Source organism: Muscardinus avellanarius, assembly GCF_963383645.1.
Source record: "Muscardinus avellanarius genome assembly, chromosome: 7".
In the NCBI taxonomy this organism is placed as follows: domain Eukaryota; kingdom Metazoa; phylum Chordata; class Mammalia; order Rodentia; family Gliridae; genus Muscardinus; species Muscardinus avellanarius.
The window spans coordinates 50,232,374-50,252,559 of NC_137793.1; the positions used below are offsets into that span (position 1 = coordinate 50,232,374).

The following is a 20,186-nucleotide window of genomic DNA, read 5'->3' on the forward strand; positions in this document are numbered from 1 at the left end:
TTCATCCCCAGTACCGTAAAATAAATAAATAAATAAATAAATAAATAAATAAAATCTGGGTGTGTAGTTCGGAAGTAGAATGCCCTAGGTTCCTCAACACCAAAACAAACAAAAACAGAAAATGTAAAATAATTCATTGTTAGAAACCACTGCCAATGTCTTTTCATTTAGACTCAGTTTCACCAGCGCTTACTGGAGTAGGAAACTAGAAAGAAGTTCTATCCTATGAAAAAAATACGTATTAGCCATGACACTAATAATGTTTAAGAGAGACCGTGTCAGACAATGAATTTCCTTGGCAGGTATGAGGTTGGGTGGGGACAGAAGATACCGGCATCGAAAAAAGTTACACAAGTCACAACCCCACAGAAAACACTCCACAACCTCCTACGCTGCCCGGAGCCCGCGGCCTCGCCCACCAGGTCCACCAGGCCCCGCCCGCCAGGTCCCGCCCATCAGGCCCCGCCCCACGCCCCACACCAGGCCGAGGCCGCGCCTGCGCTCAGGCCCTGCTGCTCCGGGAGAGGTCGGCGGAGACGGAGACAAGGGGGTCGTTTGTCACGAAGCCCAGGCCCGGCTGGTCGCCAAAGATCTTGTGGAAAACATGGCCGCCCTGACAACGGTCGTGGTGGCGGCGGCGGCCACCGCAGTAGCCGGGGCTGTGGCGGGGGCGGGCGCGGCCCCTGGGCCCAGCGTGGGAGTGGCGCCGGCGCCGCAACAGGTAAACGGAGGCGGCGAGGGCGCGGCGGGCTGCAGGCGGCGACTGGTATCCTCTGCTGCGCCGCTTTCTCGCTGGGGCCTGGCTCCTCAGGCCTTGCTCTTAGTTGGCTCGGCGTCTCACAGCTTTTACCGAGCTACCTCCAGGTAGTTTTGGAGTCGAGGCAGACCTGGCTGCAAGCCTGGCCCTGCTGCTTTCTAGTCTCGCGGTAGGAATATTTCTCGGCCGCCCGGTTCCTTCTGTAAAAATCGAGACTAACAAATAATGTGCGCCTTACCGAGCTGTCGGCGTTATGTCTAGGAACACAGAGAATAAAATATGAGGTGTCTCCTAAGATGGGCCAAGACCCTTCTTCATAGCGAGGACCTGACATCTTTTTTGAGAGGCCGTCAGCTCAGTGAGACTGTTCTTGATCTCTCTAAATTGAGTCGCATTATACCCACAACACCCAGCCCCCTTTCTTGGTTTTGTTTTTACCCATAGGGCTTATTGCCATATGATGTATCACATATTTTATTCCTATGTTTAGCTGTCTTTCCTCCGCCTCCATGAGAATGTAAGCTGACTGAAGGCAGAAATTTGGGGGAGTTTTATTCACTATTGTATTCTCAGTGCCAAGAAGTGTGTCTGTTGTGCAGTGCCTAGGATATGGTAGGCGCTAACTAAATATTTGAATCATCTCAAACCTCTAGGAAAGCTGTCCCAAACAAAGGACGGGCTCCATCTTTTTCATCCTGTAAAGGAATACCGTGTATTCACTGGTGTGCAGTTCAGGAAATTCCACCTCAGGCACATTTTCTCATACATCCTCTGTAATTCTCTTTATGATTCTAACTCTAGCCCAGGTTCATCAGGAGAAAATATAAAATATGTAAAAATACATAATATTATCAACTATTTTTAGGTAGGGACTTTAAAATGTATGATCCCAGTGGTTTAGCTATATTACTTTCTCTTCAAAAACTTTTCTGCTTACTCTAGTGTGATTTGTTCCCTAAATTCTTATAGCCATGTTTTGCTTCCTGATTTATTTCTTACAATCTGCTTAATATTATTATTGTTCCATTCTTTTATCGCACCACCACAGTAATTCTCAAAGGTGATAGGCACCTTCCCAGGGGTTATATCAGAATCATGTGTTAGCTGTTTCAGTTTAGCAATGGCTGGAGACTTTTTTACTGTCACAGAAGGGAAAGATTGTTTAGGTGCAGCTAACATCTAATCGAGGCCAGCATATTCTGGTCTAAAATGTCAAGAGTACTGACATTGAAAAAGCCCTGCTTTATAAACCTTCTCACTATTTTAGTAGGGAAGGCGGAGCCTTGAAGCTGAGAATCACAGCAGGAATAAAATAGAATTCCTCAAATGTGTAAACTTAAAAAAATTACTATGTACTAGTTATGATTTTTTTTGAGGAATTTATGAGTTATTCATCTTTGTGTGCCCTTATACATACACACAAATTCTACAGTAATGAATATTTGTTGTGTGATTAAATGAACAAACATTCCTACTAACAGTGAAACCAACTAATGTTTTCTTAGGAAGAGATGATTTTCCCTGATGACGTCTAATAGTATTAGAAGTTATAGTAAAAGATATCTGAAGCTTCAGTCACCTAATTCTGTCCTAGCCTACTGAGCCATGTGGATTATGCATCACCATACCTGGCTATCTTCCTCTTAAAAGGACACTAGTCCTGTCGGATTAGGACTTTTATGACTTTATTTAACCCCATTTACCTCTGAAAATGCCCTATCTCCAAAAATAGTCACTTTGGGGATTAGAATTTCAACCTATTAGTTTGGGGAGGGAACAATTCAATCCATAACAGGTCCCTTAAATTATTGTGGAGTAAATATCTCTGAAATTTTAGAACTACTTTATTTATTTATTTATTTATTTATTTATTTTTGTGGTACTGGGGATTGAACCCAGGAATGTTCTATCTCCAAGCCATATCTTCATCCTTATTTATGTATTTATTTGTTTTTTAAAACAGGATCTCTCTAGATTGCTGAGAGTCTTGCTAAGTTGCTGAGGTTGGTCTTCAACCCACAATCCTCTTGTCTCAGCCTCTCAAGTACTGGGATTACAGGAGTGTGCCACGACATCTGGCTCAGAACTGCTTTGTATTGTATTCTATCTTACAATGTTTGTTTGTGGCACTGGGGATGGAACCCAGGAGAATTCTACCTCAGAGCTACACCCTTAGCCCTATTTTTTATTCATTATTTTGAAATAGAGTTTCATTGAGTTGCAAGGGCCTCACTAAGTAGATGAGCCTGTCCTCAAACCACGATCCTCCTGTCTCAGCCTCCCAAATCCTGGGATTACAAGCGTACACCATCATGCCTGGCTCCTACAGTCTTTTTAGGGTGAGGAATGTCATAAATTTCTCACTTGTTATGAAAATAATAATGTACCTTACCTGTGCTTTTAATATTTGCATATTATTTGTTCATATCTTCTCTCAGCCATTACTTTTCAGGACTGAAGACCACAAATCTCTTTACCATCCTCTTAAATGCCATTTCCCTTTTGTTCCTAGCAACTGTTCTCTTGATCATTTTAGTTGTTGAATTAGGACTTTTTTGAAGTATCTCTAAAACATTACACATTACACTAGGGTGATGCTAGGTTTGTTCCAGCATAGGGATGTATCTTCGGTTTTGTTTCTAGCAATCTTCCCTCTATTGACCTGAAGGAATATAGCCCTACCAACACATTGTTTTTTTTTATGATTTTAATAAACAAGTCATAATGGGACAGTGTGCTATCTCCATATATGTATATAATCTGAATGAGTAAAACTAACATATCATCTTGCTTATCACTTTTTGTGGTGAGACATTTGAAAATTTGCTCACAGTTACTTTGAAATACATATTTTTATTGATCATAGTCAACTTTCTATGCATTAGATCTCAAAATTTATTTATCCTCTATCTGAAATTTAGCACTCTGACCAGCAACTCCTCATTCTCTTCTTTCCCCTTCCCTCCACACTCTGGTTATTATTATTTTACTCTGTATGAGATCAGGTTTTTTTTTTTTTAGATATTACATAGAAATAAGAGCATGCAATATTCATCTTTCTGTGCCTAGTTTATGTCACTTAGCATAATGTCCTTTAGGTTCACATCTTGATTTTAGACTTGACTTCTAGAACTGTAAGCGAATAAATAAGGGATGTTTAAGCCAAATAAGATTATAGTAAACTGTTTTGTGATAAGGATATACCAAGAAAATCCCAAGTCCTCATCTTTGACCTTGAAGCTTTGTGCCGGCAGAAAGTAGAGGCTAAGAGAAAGCTGTAAATTGCCTGAGTGTTGAAGGTATGCCCCACTATGCACACACCTCCCCTCACCCACAGGTAGCAAAGGCTAGGAGACACACTGACTTAATGCATCTAAGGAGTAAAGGCTAATAACTAAGCTAACTAAGTAGAGATTTCACTGTCACACCTAACAATATAGTTCAAGAATGTAACTAAACAAACAGGTATGTCAACAACAAAACAAACTGAGAATCTCATTTTCACAGTTGCCACATTATGTCATTTTAAATCCAATTTTTAACCAAAAGAGAGATGTGCAAAAAATCAAGAAAGTATATTTTCACATGGGAAAAAAAAAGCAGTAAAGAGGAAGACTAAATATTGGACGTGCTAGACAAAGACTTGAAATCAGTTACTTTATAGGGTTTTCATATTTAGTTATTTTATTTTATTTTACTGAAATGCCATGTTGCCCAGGCTGGTCTTAAAACTCATGAGCTTAAGTGATCCTCTTGTCTCAAGACAAGAGCAGCTGGGACTACAAGTGTGCACCACCATGACTCAAGTAAGTTATTTTAAATATGTTCAAAGAACTAAGGAGAACCATAACTAAGGATCTAAAAACAAAACAAAAAAATATTAGAATGATATCTCACAAAGTAGAAAATATCTATACAGAGATTAAAAATTACAAAAAAGAAATAGGAATCTCAGGGTTACAAAACACAAGAATTTAAATGAAGACTTGACTAGAGAGGTTTAGCTGGAAGAAATAAAGAATCAGAAAACTTAAAGATAGTTTTGTTCAGATTATCCAGACTAAAGAACAGAAAGAAAATGATGAAGAAAAATAAAGGCTTAAGAAAACTGTAGGATGCCATTAAGTTTACTAATACATGAAGAATAAGAACTCCAGAAAGAGAGGAAAAAGAGAAAGGAATAGAAAGAAATGAAACCTGAATTATGTCAGAAAAAAACTTCCCAAATATGATGAAACATTGTTAAGAGATTAGTGAACTACAAGTAGAATAAATTCAGAAAAATCCATCCCTGAACACAATGTGACTTTCAAAAGATACAAATAGAAAAATCTTGAAATACCAAAAAGTAATTCCTTACATATAAAGACTCTTCAATAAGATTGACACAGCAGAAACACTGGGTATTGTATTAGTCTCTTTTCTGTTGTCATAACAAAATGCTTGATAAATAAAACATTTTTATTTGGCTAAGAATTTTGGAGACTGAAAGCCCAAGATCCAGCAGCCCCACTTGTTCAGGTTCTCATGAGCCCCTAATCCCTGCTGTGTGAGAAGGTGGTTGATGGCATCATGTGTCACAAGCAGAAAACAGTCACATGGTGAGACAAGAAGTAAGAAGTGTAAAACTTAAATTCTAAAACAGTAATGAGTGGGACTAGGTGGCACACGCTTATAATCCCAATAATTGGGAGGCTGAGACAGGAAGGTCACAGGTTCACAGCCAGCCTCAGCAACTTAATGAGGCCCTGTTTCAAAATAAAAGAATAAAATAGGGCTGGATTGAGTGCAATCCATAAAAATCTCAGCTGCCTTTTTTTTCTTTTGCTGAAATTTATAAGCAGTTCCTAAAATTCATGTGAAAAATGCAGTATTCAAGATAGCTGAAACAAGCTTAGGAGGAGGAAAAGACACGCACAAATTATGGAGGGCTCACACATCTTATCAAAATTTAATTTAAATCTAGTTACCACCAGTCAGGCATGGTGATAAATGCCTGTAGTCCAGTAGAAGACTGAGACAACTAAAAAAAAAAATAGGGCAGGGGGTGTAGCTTGGAGGTGCAATGCTCCTGGGTTCCATCCCCAGTACTGCAAAAAAAAAAAAAAAAAAAAAAAAAAAAAAGACTGAGACAGGAGGATCACAGGAATGAGACCAGTATGTGGTAACCTAACAAGATCCTGTTTCAAAATATAAAAATGGCTAGGGATATAGTTCAAAGGTAGAATGCCCCACAATTCAATCCCCAGTATCACACACACACACACACACACACACACACACACTCCTACACTCACTGAATAGTATGGTTACTAGGTACTAGAATAAAGATAGACACAGAGATGAGTGAGAATCAAGAAATAAACCTCCTTTTGTGGGCTTGTAATTTGATTTTTAGCAAAGGTGCAAAACAATAAGGAAACAGGGTTTCCAAAAAAATGGTATTGAGACAATTGGAAATCCTCATACAAACTTTGAGTTTCTACTTTACATCTTATCTAGAGATAAGATAACTCAAAATAGATTAGAGATCTCCATGTGAAATAATAGAACTCTTAGTAGAAAACATAAAAACATGAATATTATGACCTTTATTTGTGTGTGTGGTACTTGAGATTGAGCCCAGGGGCATTCTACCTTTGAGCTACACCCCCAGTCCTATTTTATTTTTATTTTTAAACAGGGTCTCACTTAGTTTATGATAGCCTCATTACTTGCTGAGGCTGTACTCAAACTTGGAATCCTCCTGTCTCAGCCTCCCAAGTACCGAGATTACAAGTGTGAATCACCATGTCCAGCTGCATTATGACCTCTGATAAGCAGATGATTTCTTTTGTATGACACCTGAAGCACAAACAACTAAAACTCAAGTACGATATATTGGACTCCATAAAAATTAAAAACTTTAGTGCTTCAAAGGACTTTATCAGGAAAGTGAAGAAGTGAGGGGGTGTAGCTTAGTGGTAAAGTATAGGCATAACATGCACACAGTCCTAGGTTCAATCCCAAGCACCACAAATAAAAGGGAAGAGTCAGAAAATGGGGGGAAATACTTGCAAATCAGATATTGATGTCTTATGTATAAAATATATGTTAAAAATTATAACAACTAAAAATCTAATTGACATTATATACAATTCATCAATTGGGGCAGTATCCCTTCTGTAAAATAAAATGAGAGCTCCTCTAGGACATGGCAAAACAGTGTTGTTTTGTTGTTGTTATGTTTTTACCACAGGAACAAGAAATAACAATAGAAAAAAGTATGTTGGTTAACACGAGGTTATTTCAGGTTACTTTTCTTTACAAGTTAAAGCAAAGGGGACTTCACTGAATCAGGCTGATGAGCTTTTTCTGATTAGTTAAATCAATTATAAAAATACATATGGCCTAGTTTTTAAAATGAGGAAGGTCAGAAGCCACAGGGCTTTTCATGTGTCACATTTCTAGATGTTTAGCCTCTATGCTTCTGTGCTAATGTTCTGTAGAAGCCAAAGCCACACTTGCATGTGGCCCCCCCCATCCAGGTGGGCCCTTCAGATTAGGGCTGCAACCTGGCCAGCACCAGTATCTCAGCCACCAACAGCCTGACTGACTGCAGTTGGTTCATCCCCTGTTGTACCCCAACAGCCAGATCTGATGCCCCCCCATGATGAATGCTGTAGGACATACACTGGGTCTTGCCATTTTAGGAGCTTTAGTGGAGGAAGTACTACTGTGCCCTCAAAGCCTACCACTATTTTCCAGGATCCCCAGAGAACCCACCTGGCACTAATAGCCCTTGCTTTTGTGGTTGGTACTAGGGATTGAACCCTGGGGGCATTCTATCTCTGAGCTCCACCTTCGCTTTTATCTTTTTATTTTGAAACAGGACCTCAGCTCAGCATGTTGGCGCATGCCTGTAATCCCAAAGGGATTATAGATTTGAGGATAGCCAAATAGTGGAAACAACCCTGTTGTCCATCAGCTAATGGACATCAGTGGATAAACAAAATGTGGTAGGACCATTTAAAGCAATATTATTCATTCATAAAAGAGAGTGAAGTACATATTCATGGTGATGGTTGCACAACTTTGCAAATAGACTAAAACCCACTAAATTATACACTTTTAAACAGGTAACATGTTATGGATGGATTATATTTCAATTTTAAAATATTTTCTAAATTCTTTATTCTTATTCTTAGAAATATAAAGCTTTATTTCCTTTTTTATTCATCTCTCACATCTTGTTGCTTAGCACCTTCACTTGGTTATACCTCCAAAATATATTTAGCATTCTTCTTTTAATTTATATCACCAACATTGGTGATAAACATTGTAGATCTAAACATTGACTCCTTACCTGTGTAAGGTACTTCTACTTCTGTGTAAGGTACATCTACTTCGAGGTCCTCCTGTTTTCAGTTGTGCCTCACCATACCTCCACACTTCCCATCTGTTTTTTCTCCAAAAACAGCTAAAACAATCATCTTAAGGAATTAAATTTAACATGGCATTCCCTTGCTTAAAACCCTTCAGTAAAACTCACTAAGTGACCTAAAACTGGTGTCGTGCATGTAGCTACTTATTGGCTTTTATCTCCTGCCAACCCCCAACCCCACCACACAGCTTTACTAGTCTCGTGTTACATTGCTTCTTGAACTAGCCAAGGTCTTTTCCTGCCTCCTTGGAATTTTGTACATTTGATCTAGGCCTACAACATCCTTAGCTCCTGTTTTGGCAAGGCTGTCTCCATTCTTCCTTAAATGTCACTTCATTCAAATACAGCTGTGGCTCTTCTAGTAGAAAAAACAAGTCTGTGCCCATTTTCTCCATCTTAGCACCATTTATTTTCTTAGTCGCACTTATAATGCTTAGAGTGCTTTTGTTTGTTTTTATCACTTATTTAACAGCTTCTCTTCAAATCTGTTTTTCTTCACTAGATTTTAAGGCAGGGACCATATTTGTATAGATAATCATTTCCTTAGTGTCTTATGCTTCACTTGTCACACCACAGTGTGCAATCCATGACAAATGACTGGTAAATGTATTAGATCTTTTTTGTAAATAATCTCTGAACACATTTCTTACTAAATTTAGTATTTTATAGTAGAAATTTCTTCTTTTACAAAGTATATTTTTATTTTTAACATTCGTATACTTTTAGTGGTGCATTGTAGTCTCCCATCATAATGTAATTCAAAGTGATAGTGATATACATGACACACAACACTTGGTGAAATCCCCTCCCTCTGGCTCCCTCTCCTTTCCCAAATATGATACTGAGATTGGCATTGTTATTGTCACATAAGTGCATAATGGCACTGGAAGTAACTCCTTTGTTAATTCTCCCTCCCTCTACCTCTCCTCTCTCCTGTACCACCTCCCTTGCTTCACTGGGGTTTCTCCTCCGTTATCTGAAGTCTCTCTTGTATCGCCCTTACTCCCTAGCTTCCACATATAAGAGAAAACATGACCTTTTATTTTCTGTGACTAGCTAATTTCATTTAACAATGTTTTCTCTAGGTCCATCCCTTTTCCTGCAAATGACATAATTTTGTTCTTTATTGCTGAGTAGAATTCCATTTTGCTAATGTCTTTTTAGTTCATTTGCCCATTTTTTGATTAGATTGTTTTTTTCAGCAGCAAGTTTCTTAAATTCTTTGTGTATTCTATATATTAATCCTCTATTAAAAGAAGTAGCTGGCAAAGATCTCCCATCCTATTGGCTCTCTATTTAGGTTCTTGATGGTTTTCTTTGCTGCACAGAAGTTCTTTAATTGTGATCCCCCTTATTAATCATTTTAATTTCTTGTATTTTGGGGTTCTTACTAAGGATGTGTCTACCTGTGCCTACAAAGTGTATTTTTTAAAAATGGACCCTAAAATTATTCATCAAGAAACTCTACCATTGATGCTTTATCTCTGAAAAAAATATTTCACATTCAACTCTTACTCTTTTATTATTAATGATAACTTTTTTTCTTTGTGCAGAATGATGGCTGTTTTAGTACTTCAGGTGGAATTTGTCCTTTTCAGCTTCAAAACTGGAAACAGAAAGTTAGTTGGACTAAGAAAGCAGAATTCATACGCACAGCAGAAAAGTTGAAAAAGCAGTAAGTATGAGAATATTATCAACATTACTAATTTATTTATTTATTTATTTAATTTATTTATTTTTTTGGTGGTACTGGGGTTCCTGGAAGCCCTTCTACCTCCGGGCTACACTCCCAGACCTATTTTTACATTTCTATTTGGAAACAGCACACGCGGCTGGCTTCGAACTTGCGCTATCCTCCTGTCTCTGCCTCCCAAGTGTGGGGATTACAAGCGTGCGCCACCACGCCCGGCTTATTTATTTATTTTTATTTTTTGGTGGTGCTGGAGTTCCTGGAAACCCTTCTACCTCCGGGCTACACTCCCAGACCTATTTTATACTTTTTTTTTTTTAATTTGGAAACAGGGTCTCTTAAGGCAGCGAGGCTGGCTTCGAACCTGTGTGATCCTCCTGTCGCTGCCTCCCAAGCGTGGGGATTACAAGCGTGCACCACCACACCCGGCTTTACTAGCTAATTTATAATGGAGAATATAAAATTAATTCATTCTTACCTTAACAAATCCCATGCTAGAAATTTCTACTCATTAGCCTATCAAATATAACAAGAGAAAGGCAGGAGGTCTAAAATGGAGAGATGATAGTACAGTATTTAATACAAAATTAATTGTAAGTGCAATTGTTTCAACTTTATCTAATTTTACCACTTTAAGTCAGTGTGTTTAAAGGAAAATAAAACAGGTATTTTCTTAGTTTTTGTGTATTACATAGCAGGTTGAGTACATTTTCATTTAACAAATGTAACCACTTAGTAAATATTTTTAAATGAGTGTTTTAAAATACATGTGTATGAAAATTTTGTTGAGCCTGGAGTGGTAGCATACACTTGAAATCCCAATACTTGGGAGGCTAAGTCAGGAAGATTGCAAGTTCACATCCAGCCTTAGCTACATAGTGAGGCCCTCTGAAACTTAGTGAGACCCTGTGTCAAAATGAAAAATAAAAAATAGGCCTGGGGGTGTGGTTCAGAGGTAGAATGCCCCTGTGTTCAATCCCCAGTACTGAAAAAAACCCTCAAAGCATGCTACTCTACCATATAGTTGAGAGCTTTATACAGATACTACTTTAAACTTTAAGACTATCAGTTTGCCAAAGAACTAAAGAAAAGAAGACTACCATAACAAACTGTTCAGTGGTAATTCTCATTAGAAATTCTGCCAATGAAAAAAGAAACTATTTGAATTTTGAAAAGTTATGCCTTAACATAGTTTTTAGAAACTGAACTCTCACTACATTTATATAATACTTATAGCTAGCATTTCTATATATTTATTGAAGTATAATTGATAAAAATCATATATATAAACAAATAATGTGTTTATGTATAATGAAATGTTTATTATCAGGATATTTAACATATCTATCATCTCACAACTATGTGTGAGAATACTTTAAGATCTTCTGTGTTAGGAAGTTATATTAAGTGAAATAACCAAATGCAGAAAGACAAACACAGAATAATATCATTATATGAAATAGAAAAAAGTTGAATTCATAAAACAAAGTAGAAGGATGGATACCAGGTATGAGATCTGAGTGTTAGGAGTAAAAAAAATGGAGAAATGTTGGTCCAAGGGGTAGAAGTAATTTAATGGATAAGTTCAGAAGAGCAATTGTGCAACATGTGACATTAATAACAATGTTATCTATACCTGAAATTTGTTAATATTATATTATTCTAGATGGTACTGGACTCGGGGTTAGAGATTCTAGTTTACCTTTCTTTCTAGATGGGATAATGTCCACTAAATGATTAAAGTCCATAGAGCAACTCAATGTATTTTGTTTTAGAAGAGTGTTTCTATTCAATTTTCATTGAATTTTGAGGAAAAACAATTTGCAATATCATTCTGTTTTATTTTGACAGTAGGTAATATATTAACATGGCTTAAAAATCTAAACATTTCAAAGGATACTCAGTAGAAGTTCTCAGTTTCACCCACCTTTAGTCACCCAGTTCCTCTTCCCTCAAACAGCCATTAGAACTAATTTCTTGTGTATGCTTCCACAGATATTTTATGTGTTTATAAGGAAATGAAATACATATATATATTTAGATTTCATTCCATATAAAAATGGTGACATATTGTATGCAATGCTTTTTTGCTTTTTGGTTTTTTCTTTTGCTTTTGGTGGTGTTTTTAACTTGAGTATGTCTTAGGTACAAGGAGTTGTTAATGTTTGTCAGGTACTATAATGGCACAGTCATTACATATGTGAATTACCAATAATCTCTAGAGGTGCATATTTATTTTTAAATACCTAAGCTAAGCAAAGAAAGGATAGATGAAAGGTAAAAATTGTTAAATCAGAGTGATTTGAGAGGCATATCATAGTGTAGATTGAGAGGTGTCACTTTGCCCCTCCCCCATTCTCTACTCTGGGGCATGTATATGACATTGTTATATAAATACTTTTTTATAAAAAGAGTGTCATTTTGAAGCTCTTTCCCAATCAGTAAATGAAACATAACAGCACTGCATTATGTTCCAATTTATGAATGTGACATATTTATTTAATTTGTCTCATACTGGTGGACATTTAAGTTAAAGATTTTTTTTTTTTTTTTTTTTTTTTTTGTGGGTCTGGGGATGGACCCGGAGGCATTTGACCTCCGAGCTACACCCCCTGCCCAATTTTTATTCTTTATTTTGAAACCGGGTCTCACTGAGTTGCGGAGGGCCTCACCAAGTATCTGAGGCTGTCCGCGAACCACGATCCTCCGGTCTCAGCCTCCCGAATGCTGGGATTACAAGCGTGCGCCACCACGCCTGGCTGTGGACATTTAAGTTATATTTTATCTTTTAACAAACAATGCTATGATTAATTCCAGTATCCACATTATTTTCACATATGTCAATATGTCCTCAGAATAAATTTCTCTAAGAAAATGCTGGGTCAAAGATAGATGAACTTGCAATGTGATAAATACTGCTGAATTTGCCGTCCATAGGCAATTTACAACAGTGTATGCAAGAACCTGTTTTTCCAGTTTTATCAATAGGATGTATTATTTAAACTTTTTTGTCTGATAGACATGTGGTATTATTGTGGTATAGTTTTAATTGCATTTCTCCTGTTCTGAGTGAGATTTAACATCTTGTCATATATTTCGTAGTTTGTATCAGTACTTTTTGAATGTCTTTCAAGGTTAGTATTTCTAACCTAGAAATAGCAACTATTTTGACCAATATTTTGACTCACAAATCTAAGTATATTCTTTAATCTTTAAATAAATTAATCTGAATATAAATAAAAAATAAATATTTAAATAAATTAATCTGTATACAATTATGAGTGTCTTCATATTTCAAACAAATATATTTAAGTCATATTTATGCCATTTGTATCTTTTCCTAAAGAGTTATTATCATAGAAAAAGATAAATACAGTCATTTCTACAACCAGAAAAGTGACTTCAGACTTCAGCAAAGTATGCTGGAAGAATTAGAACATAAATTGATTAACAGCAGAAAAACAGAAAGTAAGTTGAGTTCATGATGAATTGTTCAGTGATATAAAGTTATAGTTTTACTCTGTCTTTGTACATTGCCTTATATTTTCTTTTTTTTTTTTTTTTGTGGGTCTGGGGATAGAACTCAGGGGCATTCAACCTCCAAGCTATACCCTCTGCCCTATTTTTTATTCTTTATTTTGAAACAGGGTCTCACTGAGTTGCAAAGGGCCTCACTAATTAGCTGAGGCTGTCCACAAACTGCAGTCCACTGGTCTCAACCTCCCAAATGCTGGGATTACAAGCATGTGCCATCATGCCCAGCTGTCTGTCTTATATATTCTATCAAGGTATTCTAGTTGGTAATAAGTTTATCTTTTAGGGATATGAATTATTCTCTTAGGTCACTGTTTAGTCATTCTAACTGGATTATTGCCAGGAAAAATAATGGATACCTATTAAGTTTTATGCCATATAGGCTTAGTAAACATTAGATTCCTCATCATACTCTTATTACCAATTAAAAGAAATTCCTAATAAAGCTTTTCTTTCACAATGTAAGATTACACTATTTTTAAAAAGTCATTTTGTCAGGTTGTGGCAAAAATCATCCTCCTTCTGTTATCATGACAGAAAGACCTAATATAAATACATTTCCAACTCTCTTATGATTCATAGAGAAATTTAGACTTTACTGACTTAATATTTGTTAGTTGCCCTAAGTTCCTTTCAGAAAATTGGGAAGCTGATTTTTTTTATTATTATTATGCCCCTAAATAGTTTGTAAATATTTAGGTCACTCAATTTTCTTTCTTTCCTTCTTCCTTTCTTTCTTTCTTTCTTTCTTTCTTTCTTTCTTTCTTTCTTTCTTTCTTTCTTTTACTGGGGATGGAACCCAGGGACATTCAAACTCTGATCTACACTCTCAGTCCTAGTTTTTATTCTGTATTTTGAAACAGGGTCTCACTGAGTTGCAAAGGACCTAAGTAGCTGATGCTGTCCACAAACTGTGATCCTCCTGTCTCAGCCTCCCAAATGCTGAGATTACATACAAGCTTGTATCACCACACCTGGCTTGATTTTCTCTTTTTTAAGGCAACTTTTTCCTCCTTTTTATTTCCCTTTGGTCTACAATTTTGTCTTTTGTTAATAATACTTTATGCTTATCTCAGAGAAGAAGGAATGCACTGTCTTAGAGATAAAGAAGCTTCCCCTTCATATATCACAATTGAGTGTGCCACCACCCCCGGCCTTCTGCATTTATATTCTCTTGTGCTTAAGTATCTATACAGAGTGTCAGTTCCAAGTGTATAAATAACATAAATTGGATAAAGTATCTTCTTCTATGTAGCTCTCAATTTTTACTTAAAAAAATAGTACAAGCCAAAGTCACATAAACATATTGAGAGGCTTATTTTGGATATTAGCTCTGGCACCAAGCTTGTTGATAAACTTTAAAAAATTGTCAGGGATGGGAGTATAGCTCAGTGGTGGAGGGCTTGCCTTGTACAGATGCGCGCGCCACACACACACACACACACACACACACACACACACACACACACTGTCCTAACTTTGATCCCCAGCAAACATATACCCCTGGAACACACAAATGTCTGAAAGGACTTCTTAAAGTACTTATTAAAGTACTTTTGGACAGTCTTTTGTGCTTTGTTTTCATTTGTGAAAAGCTGCAAAAACAAAAAAAGAGAAGGGTGCATAAAGTACCCAATGATAAAATTATAATGGTGCAATTATGTGAATATTTATGACATAAGCCTGTTAATTTAAATAAACATTAAAGATTATTAGTCCAGAAAAAATATGAAGAAAGAATTAATTCTTTCTGCTCCTAATAAAAACTGTCTGGAAACGTCTGAGACCCTCATCTGTTTTTCAGACTTATATTCTGGGCCTAACATTTACTTCAAGCTAGTCCTTTGGGGTTGAACATGGCATCCTGTGACACAGATACCACTGACTGGCATCTGAGGCACTTCTTCAGGGCCATGACAGTGACACCCTAGGTATCACCCACCTCTGTCTTAGAGGATGTTTGTAGATGAATTAACTCAATAGTAAGTTTGTCAGTATTCAGTTCATATCATTTGACAGTTTTAATATTCCCACAACACAGTGAAGATCAAATTTTATTTGTATAACAAATTATAATTAAAAATGCTTTTAAAGAACAAAACATACTAAGCTTAAGCTACTAATCTTTCTTTTAAATTCTACTAAAATTCTACTTTCTTTTAAATGCTACTAAATTTAAAAGAATGTCCAATAACTCAGTCTCCACCAAATGGGGAAAAAGACATTTACTTGGTGCCCCCTGTGCTTTTAAATATTGAAGAAAATTGAGAAATGCTTTATTTAGAACCAGGCAACTTAACATGTTCAAGTTTTTTTGCTTAAAGTAACTATCTTTTATTCTTTATTTAATTGTTCTTGCTGTGTTAATAAGTCTTGTGTGATCAGTCTTATGTGTAGAATTTTAATAACCATATCTTTCACAGAATTGTTTTAAACTCTGTACTTCTTCCTTACAGGAGCAAAAATCCAGCAACAGTTGGCCAAAATCTATAACAGTGTAAAAACACTTCAGCATCAATTAAAGGATGTGAAGCCAACACCTGATTGTAAGTAAATTTAGATGTTGGAGCCCTTCTTTTCTGTTGTTCACTAGGAAATTGATACTTTTCTAATATGAAGTATATCTGTTTATCTACTTTGCATTAATACTTTTTAGGTTAGGGATTAATGAAGATATATTGGAAAACTGTAGTATCCAGGGTCTATGTAATTTTATTTTTAATTTTTAAAGTGCTATCAAATTTTTAAAAATTTGATAGATAGGTAAAAGTGATGTTAGTGATATTTTTAAGATTGAGAATTTGGTACAGAAAAGTTCAGATTTAGCTAGTCAAGGGTAAAAGGACTGATTTCTTGATTCCTTGCCAGGTGCATTCCCTATCATTCACTTTTTTTCTTTTCTTTTTTATATATATATATATTTATTATTATTATTATTATTATTAATTATTTTTATTATTTTGGTGGTACTGGGGTTCTTGGAAACCCTTCTACCTCTGGGCTACACTCCCAGACCTATTTTATACTTTTTTTATTTGGAAACAGAGTCTCTTAAGCCAGTGCGGCTGGTTTCAAACCTGCATGATCCTCCTGTCTCTGCCTCCCAAACACAGGGATTACAAGCATGCGCCACTACACCCGACCCTATCATTCATTTTTTGAAATAATTACTTTTCAGAGTCATTTCAGATATACATAAGAAAATACTTGACTATATTAGGGTAAATGCTGCTTTCAGGGGGAAAATGGTATCCTGTCTTATTATACCAACATTCATTCCTAAGGGTTCAGAGCAATAGAGTGCTCAAGATGTATGGACTTAAGTAGACAGATGTTGGGGTAAACTCTTGTTCTGTTCACCTGTTAGTTATGTAACTTTAGGCAAGTTACTTGACCTCATTGACCTTTTATTTCCTTAGCTGTCATGAAGCAAAACAGTGCATTGAAGCACTTGTGTAGTGGTGATAAAAGTAAGCACTAAAAATGGTAAATATAAATATTGTAGTTATTAATAAGTTAAATGAAACCATAAAAATAACAGAATATGGATTAATATTTTCATAACAAGAAGGATAAGAACAGAAAATATTTTAAGAAGTGAACGTAGTGGCTACTTTAAAAAAAAACTTGAACCCATAAGCAAAGTTCAAAGACAAATTAGAAAGATATTAGCAATATATATGTAACTTAAAAAGCCAATATCTATAATATATAGAGAGAATGCCCACAAATTAGAGCAACCAAATAACCTAATAGAAGAACTGGCAAAGATTATTGGCTGCATAGTATAGCAAAAGAAATACAAACATAGGGAAAAGATGCTCAGGCTTATTAATGATCACAGCATGCAATTAAATCAATAATGATAAATTTTTGCATCATTTTTAAAACTGTTAAAAGTACATGGGAGCTGGGAGTGCTGGCATATGCTTTTAATCTAAGTACTTGGGAGGCTGAGACAGGAAGATCATAGGTTCAATTGCAGCTTCAATAAGTAGTGAAAATTCTCACTAACCTAGCAAAAACCTGTTTCAAAATAAAAATAAAATAGGGGTGGTATGTAGCTCAGAGGTAGAATGCCCCTGAGTTCAATCCTGAGTAACACACACACACACACACACACACACACACACACACACACACACAATTAAAGTACATGGGATGGGCATTCTGAGGAATTGTGAGTTCGTAGTGCTGTGTGTGTGTGTGTGTGTGTGTGTGTGTGTGTGTGTGTGTGTCTGTCTGTCTGTCTGTCTGTCTATCTGGAGATGGGACCCTGGGGCATTCCACCTCTGAGCTACACCCCCTCCCTATTTATTTTTTCTTTATTTTGAAACAGGATCTCACTAAGTTGCAGAGGGCCTCACTAAGTAGCTGAGGCTGTCTGCAAACTGCATTCCTCTGGTCTCAGCCTTCTGAATGCTGGGATTACAAATGTGGGCCACCATGCCCAGCTTTCGTAGTGCCTTTTGAATAACAACATAACAGTATCTAGTACACTGCTACTTTTTTGTTTAGCATTTCAGGTTTTACCAGTTATTCTCTAAGAAAACTTTTACTTGAGCATGCTAAAATAATATATGTATACAAGGATTTTTACTATGGCATTGTACATACTTAAGTTCCATCAATTGAAGAATTGACTAAATGAAGTAGGATAGATTTAGACAATGAAATCCCATATATATCAACAGAAAAAGTGAGGTAGTATTACATATTTATGGAAAAGTTTAAGCTCTTTTTAGCTATAATATTTTGTCAAAAACTGAAGTCATACAGTTCATTTGAAATATTTTTATAAAACATAATATTATATTTAATAATATAGGTATATAGGAAAACATCTGTAATTAGAAAAATATGATCATAAAAATTTATTTTAAACATAGTTTTCTTAATTTCTCAGAATAAGAAATGTTTTCAAATTAGAGAAACAGCCGGGCATGGTGGTGCATGCTTGTAATCCCAGTACTTGGGAGGCTGGGACAGGAGGATCACAGGTTCATAGCCAACCTCAGCTACTTAGGTCTTCTGAAACTTAGTAAGACTCTGTTTCAAAATAAAGAATAAAAAATAGGGCTGGAGACGAAGCTTGGAGGTAGAATGCCCCTGGGTTCAATCCCCAATTCTGCAAAAACAGAAAAAAGGGTGGGGGGAACATTACATGTTTTTTCCTTAATATTTAACTCAATCATACTGCAATATAACATAAAATAATTTTTCCATGGGTTTGTTCTCCTTTTTACAGTTGTTGAAAAGCTAAGTGAAATGATGGAAGAAATTGAAAATACTATTAACACTTTTAAAGAAGAACAAAGGCTAATGTATGTTTAAACTAATTTTATATAAAATTATTGACCTTTATTTTTCAATACTTCACCACTAGGTTGTTTATATAAGCATATTATGTATTTGAGTCTCACACAAAAGCAGTGTAACACTTTTCTTTGATAAGGTTAAATAGCTTTTTGTGTCTAAAGTGAATTTTTATTTATATTTGGACACTGTAAAATTCCAAATAAGAATTTGAAAGATTGTTTTTATCTTTAAGGAAATCTCTTAAGGCTTAGATTTATAAATATTAGTAATACCAATTGGAGACAATGGTATGAAGAGGCAAGAAACTTTAAATTTGAGGGAAAATGAAGTTAATATGGATTTATTGGTATTTTCTTATTCAAACTTGAATATTTTTATTTTAGATATGAAGAGCTAATTAAAGATGAGAAAACAACCAGTAATGAGTTGAGTGCCATATCAAGAAAAATTGACACATGGGCTTTGAGTAATTCAGAAACAGAGAAAGCTTTCAGAGCAATCTCAAGCAAAGTTACTGCAGACAAAGTGATATCAAGTACTCTTCCAGAGGAAGTGGTAGATTTTGAAAAATTTCTACAGCAAACAGGAGGGCGACAAGGAGGCTGGGATGATTATGACCACCAGAACTTTTTAAAGGTGAGAAACAAACATAAAGGGAAGCCAGCATTTATGGGAGAAGTTCTAGAACACCTTCCTGGAAGAACACAGGATGAAGTTCAACAGCATGAGAAATGGTATCAGAAATTTCTGGCTCTAGAAGAAAGAAAAAAAGAGGTAATAATAATAATAATAATAATAATAATAATAATAATAATACCTTTTTCTATGTCTTAGGCACTATGCTAAATTCTTAACACAATATCATTAACTTTGCAGCAATCCCATAAAAGATGTTTATAGTTATTTTTCCCCATCTTAAAGAAGATTAAACTGAGGCATTAAGAAGTTTTGATTTAATTGGGCGTGGTGGCACATGCCTGTGATCCCAGTACTTGAGTGGCTGAGATAGGAGAAATTGTAGGTTCAAAGGCAACCTCAACAACTTATCAGGCCCTCAGAAGCTTAGTGAGTCCCAGTTTCAAAAGAAAAAAGAAAAAACTCAGAGGTAGAATTTTCTTGAGTTTAATTCCTCTCCTCCCAAAAAAGTTGTGATTTTTACACAAATAATGAAACTATAATTGAACTCAAAGTCAAACATTTCTATCCCAAGAAATTATACAATGGACCATAATCTTTATAAATGTGGAGAAAATATTCTGTGTCCAATTCCCAGATAATTCAGACCCACTCAGACTTTTGAAACAAGGTAATTTTATCAGCAAAGGCCACATTATTTTGAATAGAATATCAAAAGACAGAGAAAAAACAATTAGATTATTAAATCTCTTTGAGAGATTACTGGGATTGATCCCAGGATCATTCTATCTCAAAGCTACACCCCCAGCCTTGTTTTTTGTTTTGTT

The 20,186-nt window shown here is 35.9% G+C and overlaps 1 protein-coding gene across 2 annotated transcripts in view; it reads left to right on the forward strand.

Moving 5' to 3' along the window:
• Window positions 1-604: 604 nt before the first annotated feature.
• The window catches only part of CCDC112 (coiled-coil domain containing 112), a gene marked incomplete at both ends in the record, with an annotated part of 28,608 nt that continues 9,026 nt past the window's right edge, over window positions 605-20,186 (forward strand). For both annotated transcript variants that reach the window (XM_080699041.1, XM_080699042.1), the window contains 6 exons: window positions 605-721; window positions 9,734-9,855; window positions 13,217-13,338; window positions 15,861-15,950; window positions 18,653-18,728; window positions 19,107-19,497. In XM_080699041.1, coding sequence (XP_080555167.1) covers window positions 605-721; window positions 9,734-9,855; window positions 13,217-13,338; window positions 15,861-15,950; window positions 18,653-18,728; window positions 19,107-19,497 — 918 coding nt within the window. The remainder of the gene's footprint in view (window positions 722-9,733; window positions 9,856-13,216; window positions 13,339-15,860; window positions 15,951-18,652; window positions 18,729-19,106; window positions 19,498-20,186) is intronic.